The sequence below is a fragment of the Dendrobates tinctorius genome, unplaced genomic scaffold (genome assembly GCF_039654945.1).
Source record: "Dendrobates tinctorius isolate UK_male_01 unplaced genomic scaffold, ASM3965494v1 ptg000086l, whole genome shotgun sequence".
In the NCBI taxonomy this organism is placed as follows: Eukaryota; Metazoa; Chordata; class Amphibia; order Anura; family Dendrobatidae; genus Dendrobates; species Dendrobates tinctorius.
Genome location: NW_027361754.1, coordinates 10,557,718 through 10,581,393, shown reverse-complemented (window position 1 = coordinate 10,581,393; position 23,676 = coordinate 10,557,718). Strand labels below are relative to the sequence as shown.

At 46.1% G+C, this 23,676-nt stretch overlaps 1 protein-coding gene across 1 annotated transcript in view; it reads left to right on the top strand.

Moving 5' to 3' along the window:
* Nucleotides 1-5,527, top strand: part of PLOD1 (procollagen-lysine,2-oxoglutarate 5-dioxygenase 1) — a 52,924-nt gene extending 47,397 nt beyond the window's left edge. The window contains exons 14-19 of the mRNA XM_073585035.1: nucleotides 1,334-1,447; nucleotides 1,536-1,601; nucleotides 1,846-1,950; nucleotides 2,113-2,259; nucleotides 2,963-3,088; nucleotides 3,837-5,527. Of these exons, the coding sequence (XP_073441136.1) occupies nucleotides 1,334-1,447; nucleotides 1,536-1,601; nucleotides 1,846-1,950; nucleotides 2,113-2,259; nucleotides 2,963-3,088; nucleotides 3,837-3,992 (714 nt within the window). The 3' untranslated portion in view covers nucleotides 3,993-5,527. The remainder of the gene's footprint in view (nucleotides 1-1,333; nucleotides 1,448-1,535; nucleotides 1,602-1,845; nucleotides 1,951-2,112; nucleotides 2,260-2,962; nucleotides 3,089-3,836) is intronic.
* Nucleotides 5,528-23,676: the final 18,149 nt, after the last annotated feature.

Genomic DNA, 23,676 nt, shown 5'->3' with positions numbered 1-23,676 from the left:
CGAGCTTATCTGTTTTGGCCAAAATAGTAACCAATACCTCATTGAATGCATTTATTATATGCATTTTTTTGTGTCTTTTTTTTTTGCACTTTTTATCATTTTTTGCAGGATGCCGCTTGGCTCCTTTTTGATGGCTGTGTTTTCTGTGTGATGCATATATAGTGCTGAACAGCCCGCTTTCCATTATAGGTGTTTTTAAACAGGCTGTCATCCAGACACTGTGCATCGCACTTTCCTGTGTGACGTATGTCCTAAGCAAGTTCCATCTGTGTGCTTTTTTCCACTAGGCAGCTAACACCTTCATCATCACTGCTATAGTGAGAGGGTGGCTGTTCTCATCAGTGGAGGGCACCTGTGCTGCTCCAACCTTTATCTTTGGGAACCTGCTTCGTCCTGCTAGTGCATTAGTCATTGGACAAGGTTTGGTGAGGCTATTTTTCATGATGTGTCATGCTGGAAGACCCAGCCACAACCCATCCTTCAATGCTCTTACTGAGCGAAGGAGGTTGTTGGCCAAAATCTTGCAATACATTACCCCATCCATCCTCCCTTCCAATACAGTGCAGTCATTCTGTGCTCTTTGCATAAAAACACCCCCAAGTATGGTGTTTCCCCCACCATGCTTCAGTGTTGGGACGGTGTTCTTGGAGTTGTACTTATCTTTCTTCCTCCAAACACGGCGAGTGAAATTGATACCAGAAAGTTCCATTTTGGTATCATCTGACCACATCTTCACCTCTGGATCATCCAGATGGTCATTGGTGAACTTCAAATGGGCCTGGACATGTGCTGGAATGAGCAGGAGGACCTTGTGTGCCCTGCAGGACTTTAATCCATGACGGTTTGGTGTGTTACTAACGGTAATGTTTTGGACTGTGGTCCAAGCTCTCTTCAGGTCATTATCCAGGTCCTCCCATGTAGTTCTGGGCTGACTCCTGACCTTTCTCAGAATCATCCTTACCTTACGTGGTGAGATCCTCCATGGAGCCCCAGACAGAGAAAGATTGACAGTCATCTTCTGTTTCTTCCATATTCTAATAATTGTGCCAACAGTTGTTGCCTTGTCACCAAGCCGCTTGCCCATTGTTCTGTAGCCCATTCCAGCATTGTGCAGGTCTACAATTTTTGTCCCTGGAGTCCTTAAACAGCTCTTTGCTTTTGGGCATGGTGGAGAGGTTGGAGTATGATTGATTGAATGTGTGAACAGGTGTCTTTTATACAGGTAACAAGTTCAGATTTTAACATTTAATTTTACCCTTTGTAGCAGCGTTATAGCTTTTCCCTCTAGATGAAGGTGTCTTCTTATTATAATCACATTATCATTCACCTTCAGGGGGTCTTCATGTTTGTGACTAACAGACAGTTATTTGGCCACATCCTGTCCTTGGAAAACTATAAGACGACTCACCTCCACAATGACCTGTGGGAGATATTTCAGAACATCCAGGTAAGAACCTTTTATCCTACAGGAATAACAATGACATTGGAAATTTAATAATTGACATTAACAAAAAACTTCTTTTTCTGATTTACAGGATTGGAAAGAAAAATACATTCACCCCAATCACACATTTGCCCTGAAAGGCAAACTAATTGAATCGGTGAGTCATGGGCTCAAATTTTGCAATTTGTTTTTGTCGTAATTAAATGGTCCTAATGTCACAATGCTTTTTCTGGCTGAGCCATGAGATATGGGAATAGTGGCTGATCTAGGCTCTCCTCCTGTTCACTAGTAGAACCTTGCAGATTCTAATGGGCACAAAGTAGAGTTTAGGTGATTCTGCAATTTAAAAGATTGGGAAATTTAAGTGCAGCAAATCTTTTTTTTCTCTTTTCTGCCATCAGCCATGTCCAGATGTGTATTGGTTCCCATTATTTACTGAGACTGCATGTGATGAACTTGTGGAGGAAATGGAAAACTATGGCCAATGGTCAGGAGGACAAAACCAGGTAAAGGACTAAATATCTGTCCTAATATAGAATTGTGTAATATAGTGATGATGTTATTAGAGATAGTCAGTAGGTGGTGCTGTTGTCTATTAGCATGAGTACAAGTGTAGTGCCACCTACAGTCTGTGAAAGGGTATTACATGAAACATTTTACTCTTACAGGATGCGAGATTGCAGGGAGGATATGAAAATGTCCCAACAATTGATATTCACATGAACCAAATTAGTTATGAGAAGGAATGGCAAAAATTCCTGCTGGACTTTGTAGCCCCCATTACAGAGAAAATGTTTCCAGGTTATTATACTCAGGTAGGTACCACTGTGAAGTAGGGGGACGAGTCTGAGTCTCTAAGTGGCTTGTTAGAGTCTCCCAATGATAAGGTGTATTCCCCCCACTGACACCCCCAGAGGTCAGCTGTAATCTGTAGGAGGCACTGAACAACTGTGCAGATGTTCAATTCCCCTGCAGCGCCACCACAGGCAAAAAGTATTATTGCAACCTACTAGTGCCAGTGACGGTTTTTGGTGTTTCTATCTCTATATACAACAAAAACTAAGAAAAAAACACAACCAAAATCCAAGTATACAAACGTATAACAATATTTATTTGGGATATACAAATACATGGAGGGGGAAAGTTACCCCAAGGAGGCACAAGTTGGAAAAAGACGCAGAGTGGATCAAAGCATACATAATATATATACTGAAAGAGCAAACTGATAAATAGGGTGGTCCCCGATAGGATATTAAATCATAGATAGGAAAGGAATGTCACATAATGAATAATACACAAGCTAAATAGCAATCATTAAAAATCAGACCAAAAGGACCATATAGACAAATAATACCATATCTATTATCAGTGCACCAACCACAGGACTTGGTTCAGTATGCAATGCAGCAACCCACACCCCAAATAGTTTTGTAAGGTGGCTAGTACCTGAAATAAACACAGGGGGCAGGAGCCGGATCCAGGAGCATCACCTCCACATTTCTGTATACACTTTTGCAGGCTCAGTTTGATTTGGCGTTTGTCGTACGGTACAGACCCGATGAGCAGCCGTCTCTTGTCCCGCACCACGACGCCTCGACCTTCACTATTAATGTAGCACTGAACAGCGTGGGACAGGATTACGAGGTCAGTAAAAAAAAGTCTTTCTGATGACTTTTGGTTATCTTGATGCTTTAGGTTGTTGTGATTTTGTGTTTGCAGCACATTTACATGGGCCAATAGCGGCCATTTGTCAAATGCAATCGGATCTGTAGTCATCTAACAGCCTGCTCGGACAGGCCAGCCACACTTCTAGCCGATTAATAGGATGGTTTGGCATACCTTTTATTGGCAGCACATTTCCTGATTACACAGGGTGATGTGCTGCCGAGAGCAATCATTTTAATAACATCTCTTCTGATGATTGAGCGTTTTGTTCATTGGGTGATTGCTAACTGGTCTAAATGGGTCTTAACTCTATAAATACTGATGAAGAGGTGTTCTTCAGAATTTCTATATTGGTTATCTATCAATATCAGAGTGGATGGGGTCTGACACCCGGCACCTTCATTAATCAGCTTTTTGCAGCACCCAAAGCGGCCGGATGTAAACTGTGTATGGAGCTGTAACACCACAACTCCTTGCACTGCGTAGTGGTCGTTCTTGGTACTGTAGCTCTGATCACATTCGCTGCAGTACCGAGAACGGCCACTACACTGTCAATGCGCATTGGTGTCTTGGCTCTGAGGACTCCGCATACAAAGGCTGTCACAGGAGCTGCAAGCGTCTACTTAGGATATTACAGTCTGAAAAACACCCTTGAAATGAGGGATCATCTGTATCAGAAGATTTATATTTGTTATAACCTTACCTTATTTTTTTTTTTTTTTTGCAGGGAGGTGGCTGCAAATTCCTCCGCTACAACTGTTCCATAACGGCGCCAAGGAAAGGATGGGCCTTGATGCATCCTGGACGACTCACGCATTACCACGAGGGGCTCCCCACCACAAAAGGAACCCGATACATCGCAGTGTCCTTCGTGGATCCTTAAACCAAACACTTGTCTTACAAGAACTCCGGAGAAGTTACAATGTAACACTGATAAAGTATTATGAGGTTGAGGCCGTGTTAGCGATTGCCAGGTGGCATAATTAGCATTATCGTTTTGGATAAGTACCCTATGAATCTGTGAAAATTCATAACAGACTAGACGCTCACAGTGACCGAGCTTTAGAAGCAAACAATTGGCGAATACCATGAGGATTCTATTCTTTTTTCTATATATGTGAAGTTTATGGTGCTTTGTTCTCCATGTTTCCCTGATACAATTCGTTCTTGTATATTGCGCACAATGACAATGTCACAATCAGGAGAATAGTTTTAATATTAAAAGCAAATACATCTTTAAATATTTAATAAATAACCTTTTGCCCCCACGCCCCCCAAAAAAGTTGTTTTCACTGAAAAAAGCGTTTTACCTATTGAGTCAGGTTCCTTTAGCTGACGTTGAGAACGTTAGATGCCCAGTGTCGCCTCTTCCCCTCTCCCCCAACTTTCTCCATTCCCAAGTGACCTCTTTATACACGGGATGTTCACTATTCTATTCCGTGTCCTACAAACGCTGGGTATCACCTGGGCCAAAGCGCTCCTCTGGTCTACAATGCAGCCACCTAAAGTGGAAACCATGAAATAATCAAGAGTAAGGGTCAGTTCACACGACCGCTGCAGGACCCCGGCCCACCTCCGCTCTCTGGACCCCAACCAGCACCCTCTTCTATGCCTTGTTGGAACATGTGACCAATATAAGAATGTGGTAGTTTGAATTAGTCCAAATGCTACCAGTCCCTGCGACTGATGGTTTTCATTCACTACTTTTCATGTATGGGCTAAAAACAAAGTGTGAACTGAGCCTAACCAGAGCAATCTGTGTATTACATATATGAAATTAACCTTACCCCTGCGCAAGCAAGGCCATGTAAAACATTGTGTGCGCCCACCAGTTCACCTAAATTACATATCACTAAAATTTTGGCAGAGCAGGTGGTGCAGCAGTAGCCTCTCTCATAATGTTTTGCAGTAGCCCTCTTTGCTTGTGCAGGGATAGGTACACCCTTGAAATGTTATTTGACTTTTAGAGAAGTTGATTCTGTGCTTATTAGCAGTGTCTTTATATCATCAGAAGTATTGATGTTTATTTATTGCCTTTTCTTACAAGTGTTCCCTATGTACAAGCACCAGCTATATTGTAGCATATGTATATAAAAAGTTACTGATACAAAAACTTGGCTAAAAAGCGCAGAATGGCAACTTGTTCTCTGTAATAAAATGTGGAAAGCTCGGCTGACGTCACCGCCCGCCATGTTTGATTCAGCTGGTCCATGTCCATGATTGCCATCCCCTGGGATATTATTTCATGCATTGGGTTTTGGAGCTTCGGAGATGTGATATTTGTATATTTTGTAACAAGCAGCAGATGGATCTACAAACCGTGCCCTGGTCACAGTCATCACGTCCTCAGTGTCTCTACAAGAACCTTTACTGTCTGTACAATTTGTCAGGACTTTTACATTAAAAGACTTGTTATTTTGTCTGTGTTTTATTTTGCATCTAAATATGGAGATGGGTAGACTTGGATGAATGGGGCTGGATCTGAAACCCAAGGGTGCAAACCCAAAACTAAAAGTCATTTGAAGATTTGCCCCGTAGTAGCCGGGATGCAGATCCTCCTGGTAATTATAGCACTAGTAAAATGTCTAGCCGATACAGTTGAAAGTAATGATGGAGAACGCTCACTCTCCCATCATTCTTCCTCGGCATCTGACGTCTCAAGCAGCAGGCGCGATGACGTCACTACATGGCGTCTGCTATGCTAAGATGTGCGGGCACTTCAGATCACTCGCTGCAGAGACCGGAGCAGCGTGTCAACGAGAATGAGAAGCGAGAGTTTTTTTTTTTTTTTAAATCAATGAGTAAATTGTGGTGACTAGAGATGAGCGACTTTGCCTTTTTTCGGGTCGAGTCGGGTTTCATGAATCCCGACTTTCTCAAAAGTCGGGTTGAACGAAATCGTCCGATTATCGTGAAAAGTCGAAGGCCGACTGAAACACGAAACCCAATGCAAGTCAATGGGGAAGCAAAGTCGGCAGGGAGTGGAGGACATTAAACACACCTACAGTGCCGATTCGAATGGCAAAAACATCAATTTTTATTACTGAAGCTTGTCAACCTTAATTTACTTAATAATAGTTACGCACTGAAAACTGGGGGTTATTTGGCTAAAGTTGTGGAGGGGTAGGGCTGGCTCCAGGTTTTCATGTGCCCTGGGCCAAAGAGCGCCCCTTTAACACATACTACAACTCATGATGCTCTGATACGGTAGAGAAATAGCGGTATAGTACAATGAAAAATACTTCACTTCTTACATCTCATGACTGATATCGATTTTAAATTCTCCAATAGCTCCAAAAACGGACAGTATATTACTCCATACAGTATTATGGGCACCGCATAGTGCGCTATACAGTGTAATGAGGCCCATGTATTTCTCCATACAGAATCATTGGTCCCATATAATGTTTGAAACAGTATATGATGAGCTCCACATAATGCTACAGTATATGTTGGTCCCCATGGATGAAGCTCCACTGTCTTATGGGCCCAAATAATGCTCAATATATAATGGGCCCCATTTCTAATGCTCCAGTGTATAATGGGCCCTGTAATGCTGCTCCAGTGTCTGATGTCCACCTTTGGAATGCTCCAGTGTATGGTGGGCCCCATATATCATTCCCAGAGTATAGTGCTCCCCAAAAATTGCTGTCCCAAGAATGAAAACAAATAAGTCTCCTCGCTAGGGAATCCCTGTACTAGTCTGGACTCCTCGTCGTCCCTATCTTCCATCTCACTGCACTTGGCTGTTTAGGCAGAGGGCATACAGACGTAATGTCATTGCGCTCTCTGATCAGAATATCACTGTCAGGACACGCGGAAGACGTCATGGCGGTGGAGCAGGGAGAGGTAAGTTTCAACTTTGCAAGTGCTGTGATCCGGAGTAAGCGGGGGGGCCCACTCGTTGGCAACGGCACTGGCACAGGGCCCCTCATAGTACGGCGGTGTGTGGCGGTGTGTCTGACGGCGGGTGGGGGTGGGGGTGGGCCCTCCCACCGGCAGAGACTCTTTTGCGTATTATGAGGGTCCCTGTGCCAGTGCCATCGCCCATGAGTATGCCCCCCACCTGCTCAAGGAACCTGCACTTTCATCTGCACCTTCCTCTTTGTCACCTTGTAAGGTGGTATAGTATGCAGGAAGGGGAACCTGAGTTTCCTCAGGGTCACATTCAGGCTGTGTAGAGTGTGAGGGGAATGTAGTGGTCTGGGTCAATGTACCAGCAGAATCATCTAGCAGTGGCTGGGCATAAGTGCACTTGTGGCGTCCTCAGGAGTACGGTCGCCACAGTGGCATTACCTTCCTCCTAGGGAGTGTGATGTCATGCTTGGGAGCAACGAAGGATCTCTCTAGCAGTTCAACCAACACACAACACATTTCCCACTCCAGGCCAGCAGGGAGACCTCTGAACCTGACTGCTGAGGAGCTGCTCTCTGTGGTCGGGAGGAGGTAAGTTAGGGCACTCTGTGCAGGGAAGGGGAAGTCTGTGGACATGAGAAGGGGAGCTGGAGGATGAGCAGAGTTAAGGCTCACTCCTAGCTGGAGCGCATGGTCTGGATTCCGGTCTCCGAGTTTGTAGGGACACTGACGTTCCTGCAGCCGAAACCGGAGGAAGTAGCAGTTGTAAATGCTCTGTACCCAACTAAGGCTCGGAGGCCCCAGCATCGACGTGTGGGAGCCAGAAGGAAAAGGCTACGGCTGCCTGCCATACGAGAAAGTTCCAAAAGAGAGTTAACAGGAGGAACTTCATTGAACTCAGCACTGCGAATACCTCAGATAAGCGCTAGAACAGAGGCCACACTACCTATCTGCAGAGACAGAATTCCAAATTGGCTTCCAGGCTGACCAACTCCTCCATCTGTACTCTGGGTCCTGGACGGCACTTACCAAGTACAGGTAAAGGAACTGCATGACTGTGTCTGTCATCTTTCTCCTGCGCCTGGCGCATGGCTCTGCTACATCCTGCACTGCACACCATCTACCAACTCTTTCATCTGCCCTGCGACTACAGCCCTACCTGTGCAGGGCTTCTACATCTTAGCTGCACCACAACATCTGTTCCAGAGAAGCGACACTGCAGCGCTGGTCAATCTAATCAGAAACGACAGGTGGCGTCATGTATAATTCACCTATAAACGTACTTCACCCTTTTGCATGGATGCCCAGGGCCACGGACTGGGTCACCACCACCGTGACACATCCCTGTGAGACACCGGCCCGGTACCAATTAACCCCACTGCCCTGGCTGGCCACCCACACTCCATGTCTGATTAATCTTGGACTTGGGAATTCACGATTTGACTTGATAACCCAGGCATGGTATGATAGAAAGAGCTACATGGACTAATGTGAAGTGTGGCCTGCTGCATCATTCACTTTTGGTGGAGGTGAAGGACACAAGGAAAGGGGTTCTTCCTGAACAGGAGCCAGCACTTGACGACTCAGTGCTTGCATTTTTTGAAACTTCAGAAGAGGAGGGCATATTTGCTGGAGTCTGTTTCGGCAATGTAAGCCAAAACCAGTTCCTCATGCTCCGCCTTTAAAAGCGGTTAACCTACTCCCAGAAAAGGTAGCCTTCCAGGCGTTCTGGAGCCAGACCATGACGCAGGCTCAACACCTCCTGCCTTAGCTGCTATTGTGCTTTTGCCACTACCAGCAGATGCACCAGCACCATCAGCACCAGCTGGCCCCCCCACGCCCACGTCCGCGGCCTCTTCCACCAAATTTCAAAATTTTGCAGAAAATACACCCAAAATAACATCAGATATATGGCACTGTATCAGAAGCATACAGCTCTATTGAATCAAAGGATAATTGTCAATCTCCCGATATATTCCATCAGTCACACAGAGACGCTCACAGGCTCAGTATGAATTAGACAAGAATATAAAAATTAGACAAAGTGTACAGTATCATCACATAGCCGGTATATACAGTATAGTTTAAACATTCTAAATCTCCATAGATATTTGAGGAGGCACACACACACTCTCAGGCTCAGTATTGGATTACAACACAATCTAAAAAGCCGTAAAACGGTAATGGATCTCAAGAGTACAGCTGTAAACAGTGTAGATGTCATTGTTGTCAATTTCAGTATTTATTTCCACAGTCAGAAAATAACTCTCACTTGGTCAGTTTGGATTAGACCAGAATATAGCAAGCAGTAAATGGGTAATGTATCTCAAGCGTAGAGCTGTATACAGTGTTGGGGTAATTTTTAAATGTACATCTAAATTGCAGGAGTAACCCATAGACACTCACACGCTCAGGATGGATCACACCACAATATAACAAGAAGATCCGCAAGAAATAATCACACATGTGGGACAATGTTCCAGGTGTCAATGATACACTTAGAGTGTTGGTTGAAGGAGGACTTCCTGGCAGAAAGGGTACAGTATCATCAGATACGAGGTATATATAGCATAGTTTAAACATTAACAATGTACTTCGATATATCAGGAGTAGTGTTGAGCCACCCCGCTAGTGTTTTGGTTCGTCGCACAGGAGGCAAGTTCGTCGAATGTTCGTCGAACGTTCGAAGAACACCGTCGAACCCCATTCAAAACAATGGCAGGTAAACACAAACACATACAAACACATAGAAAACAATTACAAAACACCTTTAAAGGTGTCCCAAAGCAGACAAAATGCTCAGAAGACAAAAATAACATATGGAAAAGGGCAACTACATTTAGAAAAGAGTTGGAGGAGTAAAAGGAGGAGGTGAAGGAGACACAGATATAGGCTTGTCATGCCCTTATGAAGTAAAGAAAGGCTGGAATAAAAATGTAAAATACAAACCAAAAAAAAAAATTCTGAAATCGAACAAGATCATATACCGTCGGACTGCCCACCAATAAATTATGGCAACTGCCGATGGGGCGGCGTTATTCCCACGAACCTCCAAACTGCGTCCATGACGGCAAAGTGTTTGGTTACCGGGGGCTGTATGATTGCAAAGCTGATCCTTAAAGGAATGTCCAAAAGGGCACCACCAGGAGTGGAGCCTGTGGCTTAATTGGACTCCACCAGGGAAACCACAACCATACAAGCTACAGAAAAGATGGACAGATTGCAAGCTTTGTCGTTTCTGTGTGTGGTGTGGTATGTCCGTTTGTAGTTGTGCTAGCGATTTCTCAGCTTTATTCCGTTAACGACCGAGACTCCGGCATGCCCCCGCGGTACGCGTCAAGCTTACTAGAGGGATACGCGAGGCTCTGGCACGCAAGATCAAGCAATAACAGGTCTATCATGCCCTTACATGTCCGGGGCCACATGCGCTTCCCTTAAAGGACCAGCTTTTGTCGCTTACAGGTGCTGATAACCCGCTGAACACCGTTAGTGATGGGGATCTGGGATTCCAATTATTCCCCGCGAACGATGATTTCCCAGTAAGTGCACGTCAACCGCAATTACGGAATTAGGCCTAGCCGGCATTCCTGACAAAATGAAAAAATTACGTGTCCAAACCACAGGTGCTGTAGCTTGCTTAACAGCTCGGCAGCCGTTCTCAGGCCCAGTATGGATTCGACAACATTGTAGAAAGTTGATAAAGGGTACAGTTTCACTGGATAACACGTATATATGTAGCATAGTTTACACAGTAAAAACCTATGTCTATAGATCAGGAGGCAAGCTCAGACGGTCTCAGGCCCAATATGGATTAGACGTGATTGGACAAAGGTGAGAAAGGGTAACGTATCACCGGATTACAGTTATGTATAGCATAGTTTACACATTAAAAACATGTCTATAGATCAGGAGGCAGGCTCAGACGGTCTCAGGCCCAGTATGGATTAGACGTGATTGGACAAAGGTGAGAAAGGGTAACGTATCACCGGATTACAGGTATGTATAGCATAGTTTACACATTAAAAACCTATGTCTATAGATTAGGAGGCAGTCTCAGGCCCAGTATGGATTAGTCGTGATTGGACAAAGGTGAGAAAGGGTAACATATCACCGGATTACAGGTATGTATAGCATAGTTTAAACATTTAAAATCTCCGTGTTCTCAGTATGGATTAGACAACAATCTAAAAAGTAGAAAAAAGGAAATGTTTTTGAAGTGTACACCAGTATACACTTTTGGTGGTATTTTTAAATCTTCATATATATTTCTGTCTCAGTAAGACAGTCCAGCCTCTCCGACATAGGAAATGAGATGCATACAATTACTGACATAAAGTCTAGTGATTGCAGAAATCTAGGAATTAACAATCACGGGGAAAACTGCCGTCACAATTCTCTGAGGCGATGCTGACCCTCAACTAATTTGTGTGTGGAGACAGCGAAAACATAACTTTATGAAGAAAGTGTTGCTGTATCGCAGTACCATTGATCCCATCAGCGTTACTCATCTCCATCAAATTTTCATCACAGGGAGAGATGTAAACATGTTGCTCACTGCCTATCATGATCTGTCACGTAACTTTGAGGGCAAAAGACTCTATGGGATTCTAAGGGATTGGTATGAGAGGGCACATTTTAAAAATGTGCGCCGGAATGTCACGTGTCTGTGAGTAGGAAAACTGTGAAAGCTGATGATAAGCCACCACTGCATGTCATTGTGAGTCGAGGTCCATAAGAAATGGAAGCCATTGATCATCTGAAGCTAGAGCCCGGCCAGCGGGACAGGGCATAGCTACGTCTTAACCATCATCTATCAGTTCAACAAATTTGTAGTGGCAGTCCCAGTGAAGGATTTGACAGCCCAGACTACACAGAGGAGGAGCAGGGAGAGGTAAACATTGCAAATGCTGTGGCCCTGCCCAAGCAAGGGGGGCACACTCGTGGATGTCGGTACTGGCACTGGGCCCCTCATAGTACGGCGGTGTGTCTGACGGCGGGTGTGCACCCCCACCGTCAGAGACACTTGATTGCACTACGAGGGACCCTGTGCCAGTGCCCGCGCCCAAGATTCGGCCCACCCACCTGTTCAGGGCAACGACACTCGCACGGTTGGGTGCGCTAGGTGGTGACCCCGGCCATGGGGGGGAGGCAGCCCAGTTAGGGAGGTTTACAAAATGGCATATGTTGATGTTGGACTTTCAGCAGCTGCAAAAGGCGAAATTGGGCAAGTGCGAGGAAGAGGAGGACCAAAGCAAGTCATTTTTCTGGCAACCTAGGTGTCATCAGGGGAAGGTGGGACAAAATCCTTGGAAACCCATGCATGGTTCATTTTAATGAAGGTTAGATCATCCACATTTTGGGTCGACAGATGGGTCCTTTTTTCTGTCAGGATTGATCCAGCTGCACTGAAGACTTTCTGATAGCATACTTGCAGCTGGGCAAGCGAGCTCCTGTAAGGCATATTGTGCCAATTCAGGCCAGGTATCCAGTTTAGCGGCCCAATAGTCAAATGGGAATGACCTGTGCGGGAGAACATCGATATGGGACGAGAAGTAGTTTGTAACCATAGTTGACAACTGCTGTCTCCTGTCACTTTCAATCGATGCAGTATTACCAGTCGTGTGAGCGGGACTTGAAAAATCAGTCCACAACATGGTCATGAAACCCCTGTCTCCAACGCCACTTCTGATGTGTGCACCACGAACACCTCTTCCAAGCTGCCCCCGGCCCCTATGGCTCGTGTGAGAACCATCACCGCTGCTGTGTGCTGGGAATGCCTCAACCAACCGGTTTACCAGAGTTGCTTGTTTGTTAGCCAATATTAGGTCAAGGTCCTCCTGTGGCATTATGTTTTGGAATTTGCCTTTATAGCGTGGATCCAGGATGCAGGCCAACCAGTAGTCGTCATCGTTCATCATTTTGGCAATGCGGGGGTCCCTTTTTAGGATCTGCAAGGCATAATCTGACATGTGGGCCAATGTTCCCGGTGTCAATGATGCACTGCGAGTGCTGGGTGGAGGAGCACTTTCTGGCAAATCCACATCCCTCCAGTCACGCACAAACCCTGTACCAGACCTTGCCACGCCAACATTTTCTCTTGCCCCACGAGAAGCATCCTCCTCCCCTAAATAATCATCCCCATCATCATCCTCCTCCTCCTCTTCTTCATCCACCTCGTCCAGGAGAGGTCCCGGAGCAGACAATGGCTGACTGTCATCAAGGCTTCCCTCCTCCTCTTCCTCCTCATCTACCTCGGCTGCAGACACCTACTCCTTAATGTGCGTCAAAGTTTGCATGAGCAGACGCATAAGTGGGATGCTCATGCTTATGATGGCATTGTCTGCACTTACCAGCCGTGTGCATTCCTCAAAACACTGAAGGACTTTACAGAGGTCTTTCAGCTTCAACCACTGCACACCTGTCAACTCTATGTCTGCCCTCAAAGTGCCTGCCCGTGTATCCTCCCACAAATGCATTACGGCCTGCCTCTGTTCGCACAGCCGCTCAACCATGTGCAGTGTCGAGTTCCCCCTTGTTGCAACGTCGATAATTAGGCGGTGCTTGGGAAGGTGGAGCAGGCGCTGCAGCTTCTGCATACGACTGGAGCGTACCGGCGACCGGCGGATGTGCAAGCACAGTCTTCGAACCTTATGGAGCAGGCCTGTTAACGCTGGATAATTATTGAGGAAGCACTGCACCACCAGGTTCAAGGTGTGAGCCAAGCAAGGTATGTGTCTGAGTTTTGAAAGGGCTATGGCTGCCACAAAATTCTGGCCGTTATCACTAACTACCTTGCCTGCCTCAAGAAGTAGACTGCCCAGCCATGACTGACTCAGTTTGTCGCTGAAAGTAGTCGGCCAGTACCTCCGCGGTGTGTCTGTCGCCCAAACACATCATCTGCAACACAGCCTGCTGATGCTTTCCACTAGCTGATCGATAGGGGGACACCTCGTGTGCAACACTGGCAGCTGCGGATGGAGTGCTTGTGCGACTGCGCTCTGTGGATGAGCTTTCGCTTCTGGAGGAGGAGGAGGAGGGTCGAACGCCTACAGCCAACTGTTTCCTATACCGTGGGCTAGGCAGCACTATCCCACCACCGCTGTCCCCTGTGGACCCTGCATCCACCACATTAACCCAGTGCGCAGTGATGGATACGTAACGGCCCTGGCCATGCCTACTGGACCATGCATCAGTTGTGAGGTGCACCTTTCCACTCACTGATTGCTTGAGTGCATGGACAATGCGGTCTTTCACATGAAGGTGGAGGGCTGGGATGGCTTTGCGAGAAAAGAAGTGGCGACTGGGTAGGTCATAGCGTGGTACTGCGTAGGCCATGAGTTCGCGGAAAGCTGCACTTTCAACCAACCGGTAGGGCATCATCTCTAACGAGATTAGTTTGGCAATGTGGGCGTTCAAACCCAGTGTACGCGGATGAAAGGATGAGTACTTTCTTGTCCTACTCATAGTCTCTGGTAAGGTGAGCTGGACTTGAGAGCTGCATATGGTGGAACTAGCGGTGGACATGGCGGACTGAGAGGGTTGATGATGGTGATGGAGTTGGTGTTCTTTCTGATGGCCTAGATTCAGTCTTTCGTTGATATAACATTGTGATTCCCTGACTGCTTTGGCCTTGCGATGACACCTCAACATTTGCTGCTGGTGGTGTGCTAAACGGTGGGCTTACAGTGGGGGAAACAATGTAGCATTGCTGACTACCTTCTTTGGGAGCAGTTGCACATGTGGTACGTGAGGTTTGGTAGTCCGACCACGCTTGCAAGTGCATGGTGGTTAAATGTCTAAGCATGCAGCTGGTATTCAAATTTCTCAGATTTTTCCCTCGGCTAAAGGTCTTTGCGCACTTCTTACTGATAACCTTTGCCTGATCATTAGGATTTTGTTCAAAAAAGTGCCACACTGCACTCTTCCTACTATGGAAGACATTTCGAGGCCTTGCACGCTGTGCTATTTTGACCGTCTGGCCAAGCTGTCCTGCAACTCTTTTGCTTTTTGTAACCCGTTTTTGGACTGCTCCGGACCTGCCAGATAACAGTTGTTGCGATGTCGATGCCTGCTGCAGATGCTCCTCCTCCTATTCTGAGCTATTGGCAGTGGCACCCTCTTCCCCCAATGGATGCCAATCTGGGACAACAACTGGGTGATCCATCACCTCCTCTTCAATGTCATGTGCACCTTCCTCTGTGTCACCGTGTATGGTGGTATAGTATGTGGGAAGGGGCACCTGAGTTTCATCAGGGTCAGATTCTGGCTCAGTACACTGCGAGGACAATGTAGTGCTCTGAGTGAATGTACCAGCAGATAAAGGTGCTATTGTGCTTTTGCCACAACCAGCAGAAGCAACACCACCAACACCACCATCAGGACCAGCTGGCAACCCCCGCCCACTTCCACGGCCTCTTCCACCATACTGCTTCATTTTTTTGAAAAAGGTACCCAAAATAACAACAGCTTTATGGTACTGTAAAACAAGATAAAGAAGATAAAGGGTCTTATAGAGTATTGGTGAGAATTTGAATCTCACTGTAGATTGGAGGACGCTGAACTATTGTCTCAGGCCCAGTATAGATTACACCGCAATGTGACAGGCAGAAATTGGCTGGTGTATGAGAAGGCAAAAGCTGTATAGAGTTTTGGTGAGAATTTGAATCTCAATGTAGATTGGAGGACGCTGAACTATTGTCTCAGGCCCAGTATAGATTACACCGCAATGTGAAAGGCAGAAATTGGCTGGTGTATGAGAAGGCAAAAGCTGTATAGAGTATTGGTGAGAATTTGACTCTCAATGTAGATTGGAGGACGCTGAACTATTGTCTCAGGCCTAGGACAGATTACACCACAATGTGACAGGCAGAAATTGCCTAGTGTACGACTAACTACAAGGTGTATATAGAATTGGGCAGAATTGGAATCTCCCTAGAGTGTAGGTCTGTAAGAACGGACAAACTCCTCGACTTTTCCTTACAGAGTCACACACGTAGATAGCTTCAATTTGGCCGTGATAACAGCCGTTACACGGTACTGAGAGAGGAGCGTGCACGTACACCGCTGTACGGTGTATGTAAAATTGTCAAGCTCCGTGTTTTTGTATACAGACTGACACACGCTGTCTCTCTCTAGTTTTGAATGTAATCAAACAGCAAATATACTAAACTGTTTGAAAAACAGACAAAACTATAAAGTGTAGGTCTGTAAGAATGGACAAACTCCTCGACTTTTCCTTACAGAGTCACACACGTAGATAGCTTCAATTTGGCCGTGATAACAGCCGGTACACGGTACTGTGTGAGGAGCGTACACCGCTGTACGGTGTGTGAAAAAATGAACGCTCAGTAACTCACCAGGACAAAACAATAAAATTTGGATTGCTTTGAAAAAAGCAGTTTGCTCAGCAGTATGAAAACAGCAATGCAGCTATCAGGGAGCCTTAAAAGGCAGCCTAATAACCAACAGAGCTGATGCACCGAAATATAGCCTCCCCTTGCACTGCACAGTAACTGGTGTGTTGTACAGGCAAAATCGCTAGCAGCAGAAGTAGTTTTTGGTATCTTCTTTCCTGCCTAACACTCTCCCTACAGAATCAGCAGCAGCAGCAGCTCTCCCTATTCTGAGATCAGCATAAGTAACATGGCAGTCGGCGTGCATGCCCTTTTATACCCCCTGTGACGCCACACAAAGCAAGCCAATCACTTGCATGCCCTTCACAAACATGGTGGTAACCGCTGCCTATGTCATCACGTTGCCCACAGTGTCCGTTCTTCCTGATTGGCTGAAAAAGGGCGCAAAAGCATCTTTTGAAACACGACGGTCGCCGACCTCAGGGCCGACCTCACGCTAAGGTCGGGTTTCGTTTCATGAAACCCGACTTTGGCGAAAGTCGGCGACTTTTGAATTTTTTCGACCCGTTTCGCTCAACTCTAGTGGTGACCATAATACTGTATGGAGTGTATTATACTGTATGGAGGACTATAAGGAGTGCATTATACTGTATGGCGGACTATGGGGAGTGCATTATACTGTTTAGTCCTATGGAGGACTGTGGGGAGTCCATTATACAATATGGAGGCCTATGGAGCACATTATACCATTATACTGTATGAAGGACTATGAGGAGTGCATTAAACCATATGGAGGACTATGGAGATGGCATTTTACTATATGGAGGACTATAGTGAGAGCATTACACTATATGGAAGACAATGAGGAGTGCATTATACTGTATGGAAGACTATAGTGAGCACATTATTCTGTATGGAGGACTATGGGGAGTGCATTATACTGTTTAGACTATGGAGGACTGTGGGGAGTCCATTATACAATATGGAGGCCTATTGAGCACATTATACTGTATGGAGGACTATGAGGAGTGCATTAAACCATACGGAGGACTATGGAGAGTGCATTATACTATATGGAGGACTAGGGTGAGAGCATTGCACTATATGGAAGACAATGAGGAGTGCATTATACTGTATGGAGGACTATAGTGAGCACATTATACTGTATGGAGGACTATGGGGAGTGCATTATATTGTATAGACTATGGAGGACTACGGGGAGTGCATTGTACTACAGAGGGGGAAATAAGTATTTGATCCCTTGCTGATCTTGCAAGTTTACCCACTGACAAAGACATGAACAGTCTATAATTTTAAGGGTAGGTTAATTTTAACATTTTGAGATAGAAGATCAAAAATAAAATCCAGAAAATCACATTGCATAAATTATATAAATTTATGAAGAACTAAAGGGTCCCATTATACTATATGGAGTGCTATGTGGGAACTATTATAATATTTGGAGGACTATGTGGAGGCCATTATACTTTATGGAATAAATTATACAGTGTGAAGGTTTGTGTGGGGTCCATCATACTGTCTGGAGGGCTTGTGGGGGCCATTATGTAGTGTGGTGAGGTGTGACGGCTATTGTACTCTATGTAAGCCCATTAAACAGTACTGCATGGAAGACTGTGTGGGGGTCACAGTTGTGGGATCATACTATATTGGGGTCACCATACTTTGCCAGGGAAGTTGAAGTGGGTTACAGTAGGATCATCTTACTGGCGTGGCGTGTGAAGGGTACTGTAGAGGAATACTCTGGGGGTATCATACAGTGTTTAGAGGGCACCTTTGTTGGGATCATACTTTATGGGTGCAAAGAAAGGCAAGTCTTGGGTTCAGCAGGAATAAAATTACTTTGTAAAGTTTGGAAAGTTGTGAGATTTGCTTTTCTGTGGCCCCGCCTAATCTTATTTTATTTTTTTGTTGGGGGGCGGGGGACATTAGAACTTCTCCTATGGGGTTCCATGATTTCTATGCATGCCCCTGCTTGGTTTTGTCCCTAAAAATCATGGAGGTCATGCAAAATTCTAGATGTTGTGGTTTTTGATGTGGGGTGTACTCATTTTTTGCATCAACTAATTTGAGTAAAAGTTAAGATTTTGGAATGAAACTTATATTATTAACCCTACTTTCATATTACGAGTTTAAAAAATGTTTTATGAAACTCAGCCTTGTCAAATTTGTGGAAATTGTTCTTGCATTAAGTGATTCAGGAAAAGTAATATTACTTTTAAAAGTGGGTGTACTTATTTATGCTGGGCACTTTAACTGTCTTGTTTGCTTGCAAAAAAAACTTTTTTTGTCTTTGCCTAAGTCACTTTGTACTCCCATGTGCCTTTTTTTTTCTTGCTATCCTTCACAATGTATTTTAGCAGAAAGTTGGGTAGGGTAGGACTCCACTGGTTTTGTATGAAGACTGTAACCATAGAGACAGATAACACTGCATGTAAGCTGTATACACAAAACAGTAGGAGACTTGTAGTGAGGACTACTTGTGAAGCTGCTGGTGTCGGGTTAGTTTTTAGTTCCTGTGTGAGGTTTCTGGACAGGGATGGTCGTCATTCACACTGAGTGCGGTCAGTGTGTGCAGCTCTGAGGGGCAGTATCTGTCCACAGCTGTGTGACAAGTTTCTTATTTGCTCTTGGATAAAGGGGTAGGGGCTGTTTACCTGGTAAAACACAAAGTAACAGGCTGGGATACATTGTGTTATGTCATCGACACGTCCTACTGGGACCTGGGCAGTATTTATGTGCGGCTGCGGCTATTGCCAGAGGTAGATGGACTACAGGTCACAGCAAGAAAGGATGAAGAACCTCCATATCATCACTGGGTAAGTGACTCATCACCAAATCCTACTCACATAGTACACCCAAAAACCAGATGTTACAACACAACCACCTGCAGTAAAAGACTAGGGAATTATGATTATTTGGTGCTGCCTTTCTTTTTTTGAAATCGGTATAAGAGGATACTAAAGTGGATATGGGGAGATCGGCACCGATTATAGAGAAAAAGAGAGGCTGAAGCAGCACCAGTCCCAATCTCTCCATCCTTCAATCCAGTGCTACTAGTTTATTGAGGATTTCCTGGTTTTGGCGCCTTTTACATCCATTGCTTGTAATTACGGTAGTTTTGCATTTCTTTCAGAGCTCTTCTGTGTGTCTTGTCCCCTGCACCTTCTTGTGCCTTCCCATTTTGGAGGAGTAGACTGGACCCCATCCCAGAAGCCTCTGCAGGTAATTATTAATATTCTCATTAAATAAGCAGCGGCAGCATTGATGTCTACAGACAAGAACACGTAAATGGCGCCATCCCATATCCGGTTACTGTTATTGTCTTATGAAAAGTATTTAAACGTTTGGTTGCTTTTTCTTTAGTTCATTTTTGTGGAAATGATCACTTTTTTAAAAAAAAACTGTTTCCAAGCACAGTTTGTAGTAAACAAAAAAAGGGCTTTACTCACCATGCCCAGGTCTGATGCTGAGTCTGTGCCAGTGCTCATTATGTCTGTGTTCTCAGTGAGCTCACCGGGTCTGCTTCTGTAGTTATCAGGTTCAACGGAGCTCAGTTTTTGGCTACAGCGCTGTCAACATGATGCCAGCGCTGTGGTCAATAGCAGACCTCATGAGTCATGAGTAGCGACGGAAACTAAGCACTGGACCTGGGGAGAGTGAGTATACGGGCTCATACTCACATGCGAGAAACTCGGACGAGTCTCGCGTCTCAATGCCCGGGCACTGCCGCCGGCACTTGGATCGGAGTGTTCCGCTGCATAGAAATACATGCAGCCGCACGCTCCGCTCCTGAGTGCCGGGTATTGAGGCGCGAGACTCGTCCGAGTTTCTTGCATGTGAGTATGAGCCCTTAGAGCGCAGTCAGACGGCCATATAACTCGGACCAGGATCGCAACACGATGCTCAGACTGGCCGTCATCTCCCCTGACCCGAGCATGACAGCATGTATTCCTATTTTGACAGCACCTATTTTTGAGCAGCACGTGGCTTACTCTCGAGCAGAGAGGTGTCCAGGCTCAACAGCGAGTCCATGGGCTCATACAATCCTCAGCTGGCACTTGAGCTCCTGCCTTTTGGTTGAGCGATTGTGGGGGTCTGTGGATCAGAACCCGACTAATCAACACTACTATAAAGGGGCTAAAACAAATTAGAGAATATCTCAATGTTTAGTTTCTCCTTTAAGGGTTCGGTTCCCACATTATTATGACTTTGCTCCGCAGATCACGTAGAATGCTTTCTGGGTTACATGGAGCTCTGGGTTCCCCAGAGACAGATGGACGGGTTGATGATGTGGCTGTCACGCGTGATGAGATTCCCAGGTACTGATACAAGGGGAGGAGGGATATCCTCATGTAAATCACATGCAGCTGACCAAACAGATCATCAGAGATGTATATTAGTGGATCGCCCGCCAGGGCAGTGGGGTACTCGGTACCGGGCCGGTATTTCACTGGGAAGTGTCACAGTAGCGGTGACCCGGTCTGTGGCCCTGGGCGTCCATGTAAGGGAGTGAAGTGATGGAATAAAGTTTATGAATAGATGATTCGTGACGCCACCTGTGGTGTTCGGCAGTGAAGATGTTAAGCCAACGCTGCAGACAGATCCTCTGGGACAGATGGTGTGGTGCAGCAACGATGTTATAGCCCTCCACAGGCAGGGCTGTAGTCCCAGGGCAGAGTAGGTGGGTGTTGGGAAGGAAGGTGCAGTGTCAGGCACAGAGATGTAGCAGAGCCGGGGAAGTTGCAGCAAGAAGGCAAGGACACAATAGGTTGCAGTTTCTGTACCTTTACTTGGCACATGCAGTCCAGGGCCTGAGTACAGATGGCACAGGAGCTGGTTAGCCTGGAAGCAAATCAGGAATCACTCTGGCAGATGGGTTGTGCAGTCTCCTTACTAGCACTCTCTATGAAGTACTCCCAGTACCGAGTTACACTGGAGTTCCTCCTTTCTGATGTTATCCACACTCCACTCGCATGGCAGACAGCCGTAGCCTTTTATCTCTCTTGGCTCACCCGTCGCTGTTGTGCCTACGAGGATTATGTGGGAATAGGGCATTTACAGCTTCCTATTCCTCTGGTTTCTGGTGCAGGACCGTTAGTATCCATACACCCTTGGAGACCAGGCTCCAGATCATGCGCTATCACTGGGACTGAGCTCTCCACTTTCCTCAGTCTCCCCAGCTCTTCTCCTCCACGTCTGCACACGACGCCCTCCTCACACTAACTGATTAATTTCCCCTCCTGGCCCCCAGAGAGAAGCGCTTCCCCTTAGTATTGGTTCAGAGCTCCCTCTGCTGGCCTGGAGTGGAACTGTGTTGCATGTTATGGTTAACTGCCAGAGAGACCCTTCATTGCTTCCAGGCGTGACATCACTCTCCCTAGAAGGAAGGCAATGCCACTGTGGTGACCATACTCCTGGGGGCGCCACATTTGTGATACAAGTGACTTATAGGGAACCTGTCAGAAGTTTTTCATGTGTGGAAGTAGTGGCATGGATGTATAGGTGCTTGTCCCCCTCCCAATAAAAATGATACCTTTTTTGTGGCAAAGCAATGTGCCATTCATGAGAAATCGGTAGAGTAGAAGACATGTGCAAATCAGGCTAGGAGTGTTTTGAGGGGGTGTGCAAGTGCATGGACACGCCCCAGCGCACATACATAAATTCTACAAAGGGTATAATTTTATCGGGAGACAAGCAGCTACACAGCCATACCACTATGTCCATATGTACAACATGTTTACAGGAGTTCTTCCACTAATATATACCACATACACATTATAGATAAAAATAATTAAAAAAATGGATATTTTCAATTTACAGCTTTTTAAAAACAATCCAGTGCAGAGTTCTGACATTTCCTTACAAAGTCGCCATCTGGTCTTCCCAGTATATAGCAATATGTCGTCCTACTGAGCTGAGAGCTGGCGGACAGACATGCTGCCGGGTCTCTGCATAGTGACCCCCTGACTCTGCACAGTGACCTCCTTGTCTCTGTACAGTGATCCCCTGTCTCTGCACAGTGATCCTCTGTCTCTGCACAGTGATCCTCTGTCTCTGCATAGTTACCCTCTGTCTCTGCACAGTTGCCCTCTGTCTCTGCAGTTACCCCCGTCTCTGCGTAGTGACCCCCTGTCTCTGCATAGTGATTCCCTGTCTCTGCACAGTTATCCTTTGTCACTGCAGTTACCCCGTCTCTGCGTAGTGACCCCCTGTCTCTGCATAGTGATTCCCTGTCTCTGCACAGTGATCCTCTGTCTCTGCACAGTGATCCTCTGTCTCTGCATAGTTACCCTCTGTCTCTGCACAGTTGCCCTCTGTCTCTGCATAGTGACACCCCTGTCTCTGCACAGTTGCCCTCTGTCTCTGCATAGTGACACCCCTGTCTCTGCACAGTTGCCCTCTGTCTCTGCAGTTACCCCGTCTCTGCGTAGTGACCCTCTGTCTCTGCATAGTAACCCCCTGTCTCTGCACAGTTATCCTTTGTCTCTGCAGTTACCCCCGTCTCTGCATAGTGACCCCTGTCTTCTGTACATTGACCCCCTGTCTCTGCATAGTTACCCTCTATCTCTGCACAGTTACCCTCTGTCTCTGCATAGTTACCCCTTGTCTCTGCATATTTACCCTCTGTCTCTGCATAGTTACCCCCATCTCTGCATAGTGACCCCCTGTCTGCACAGTTACCCTCTGTCTCTGCATAGTTACCCCCTGTATCTGCATAGTTACCCTCTTTCTCTGCACAGTTCATAGTTACCCCTTGTCTCTGCATAGTTATCCCCTGTCTCTGTACAGTGACCCTCTGTCTCTGCATAGTTACACCCATCTCTGCATAGTGATTCCCCGTCTCTGCATAGTGACCCCCTGTCTCTGCACAGTTACCCTCTGTCTCTGCATAGTTACCCCTTGTCTCTGCATAGTTATCCCGTCTCTTTACAGTGACCCTCTGTCTCTGCATAGTTACCCCGTCTGCATAGTGATTCCCCGTCTCTGCATAGTGACCCCCTGTCTCTGCACAGTTACCCTCTGTCTCTGCATAGTTACCCTCTGTCTCTGCATAGTTACCCCCTGTCTCTGCATAGTTACCCCCTGTCTCTGCATAGTTACCCTCTATCTCTGCATAGTTACCCTCTGTCTCTGCATAGTTACCCCCGTCTCTGCATAGTGATCCCCTGTCTCTGTACATTGACCCGCTGTCTCTGCACAGTTATCCTCGGTCTCTGAATAGTTACCCCCGTCTCTGCATGGTGACTCCTGTCTCTGCACAGTTACCCTCTGTCTCTGTACAGTTCCCCTCTGTCTCTGCATAGTTACCTTTTGTCTCTGCACAGTTACCCTCTGTCT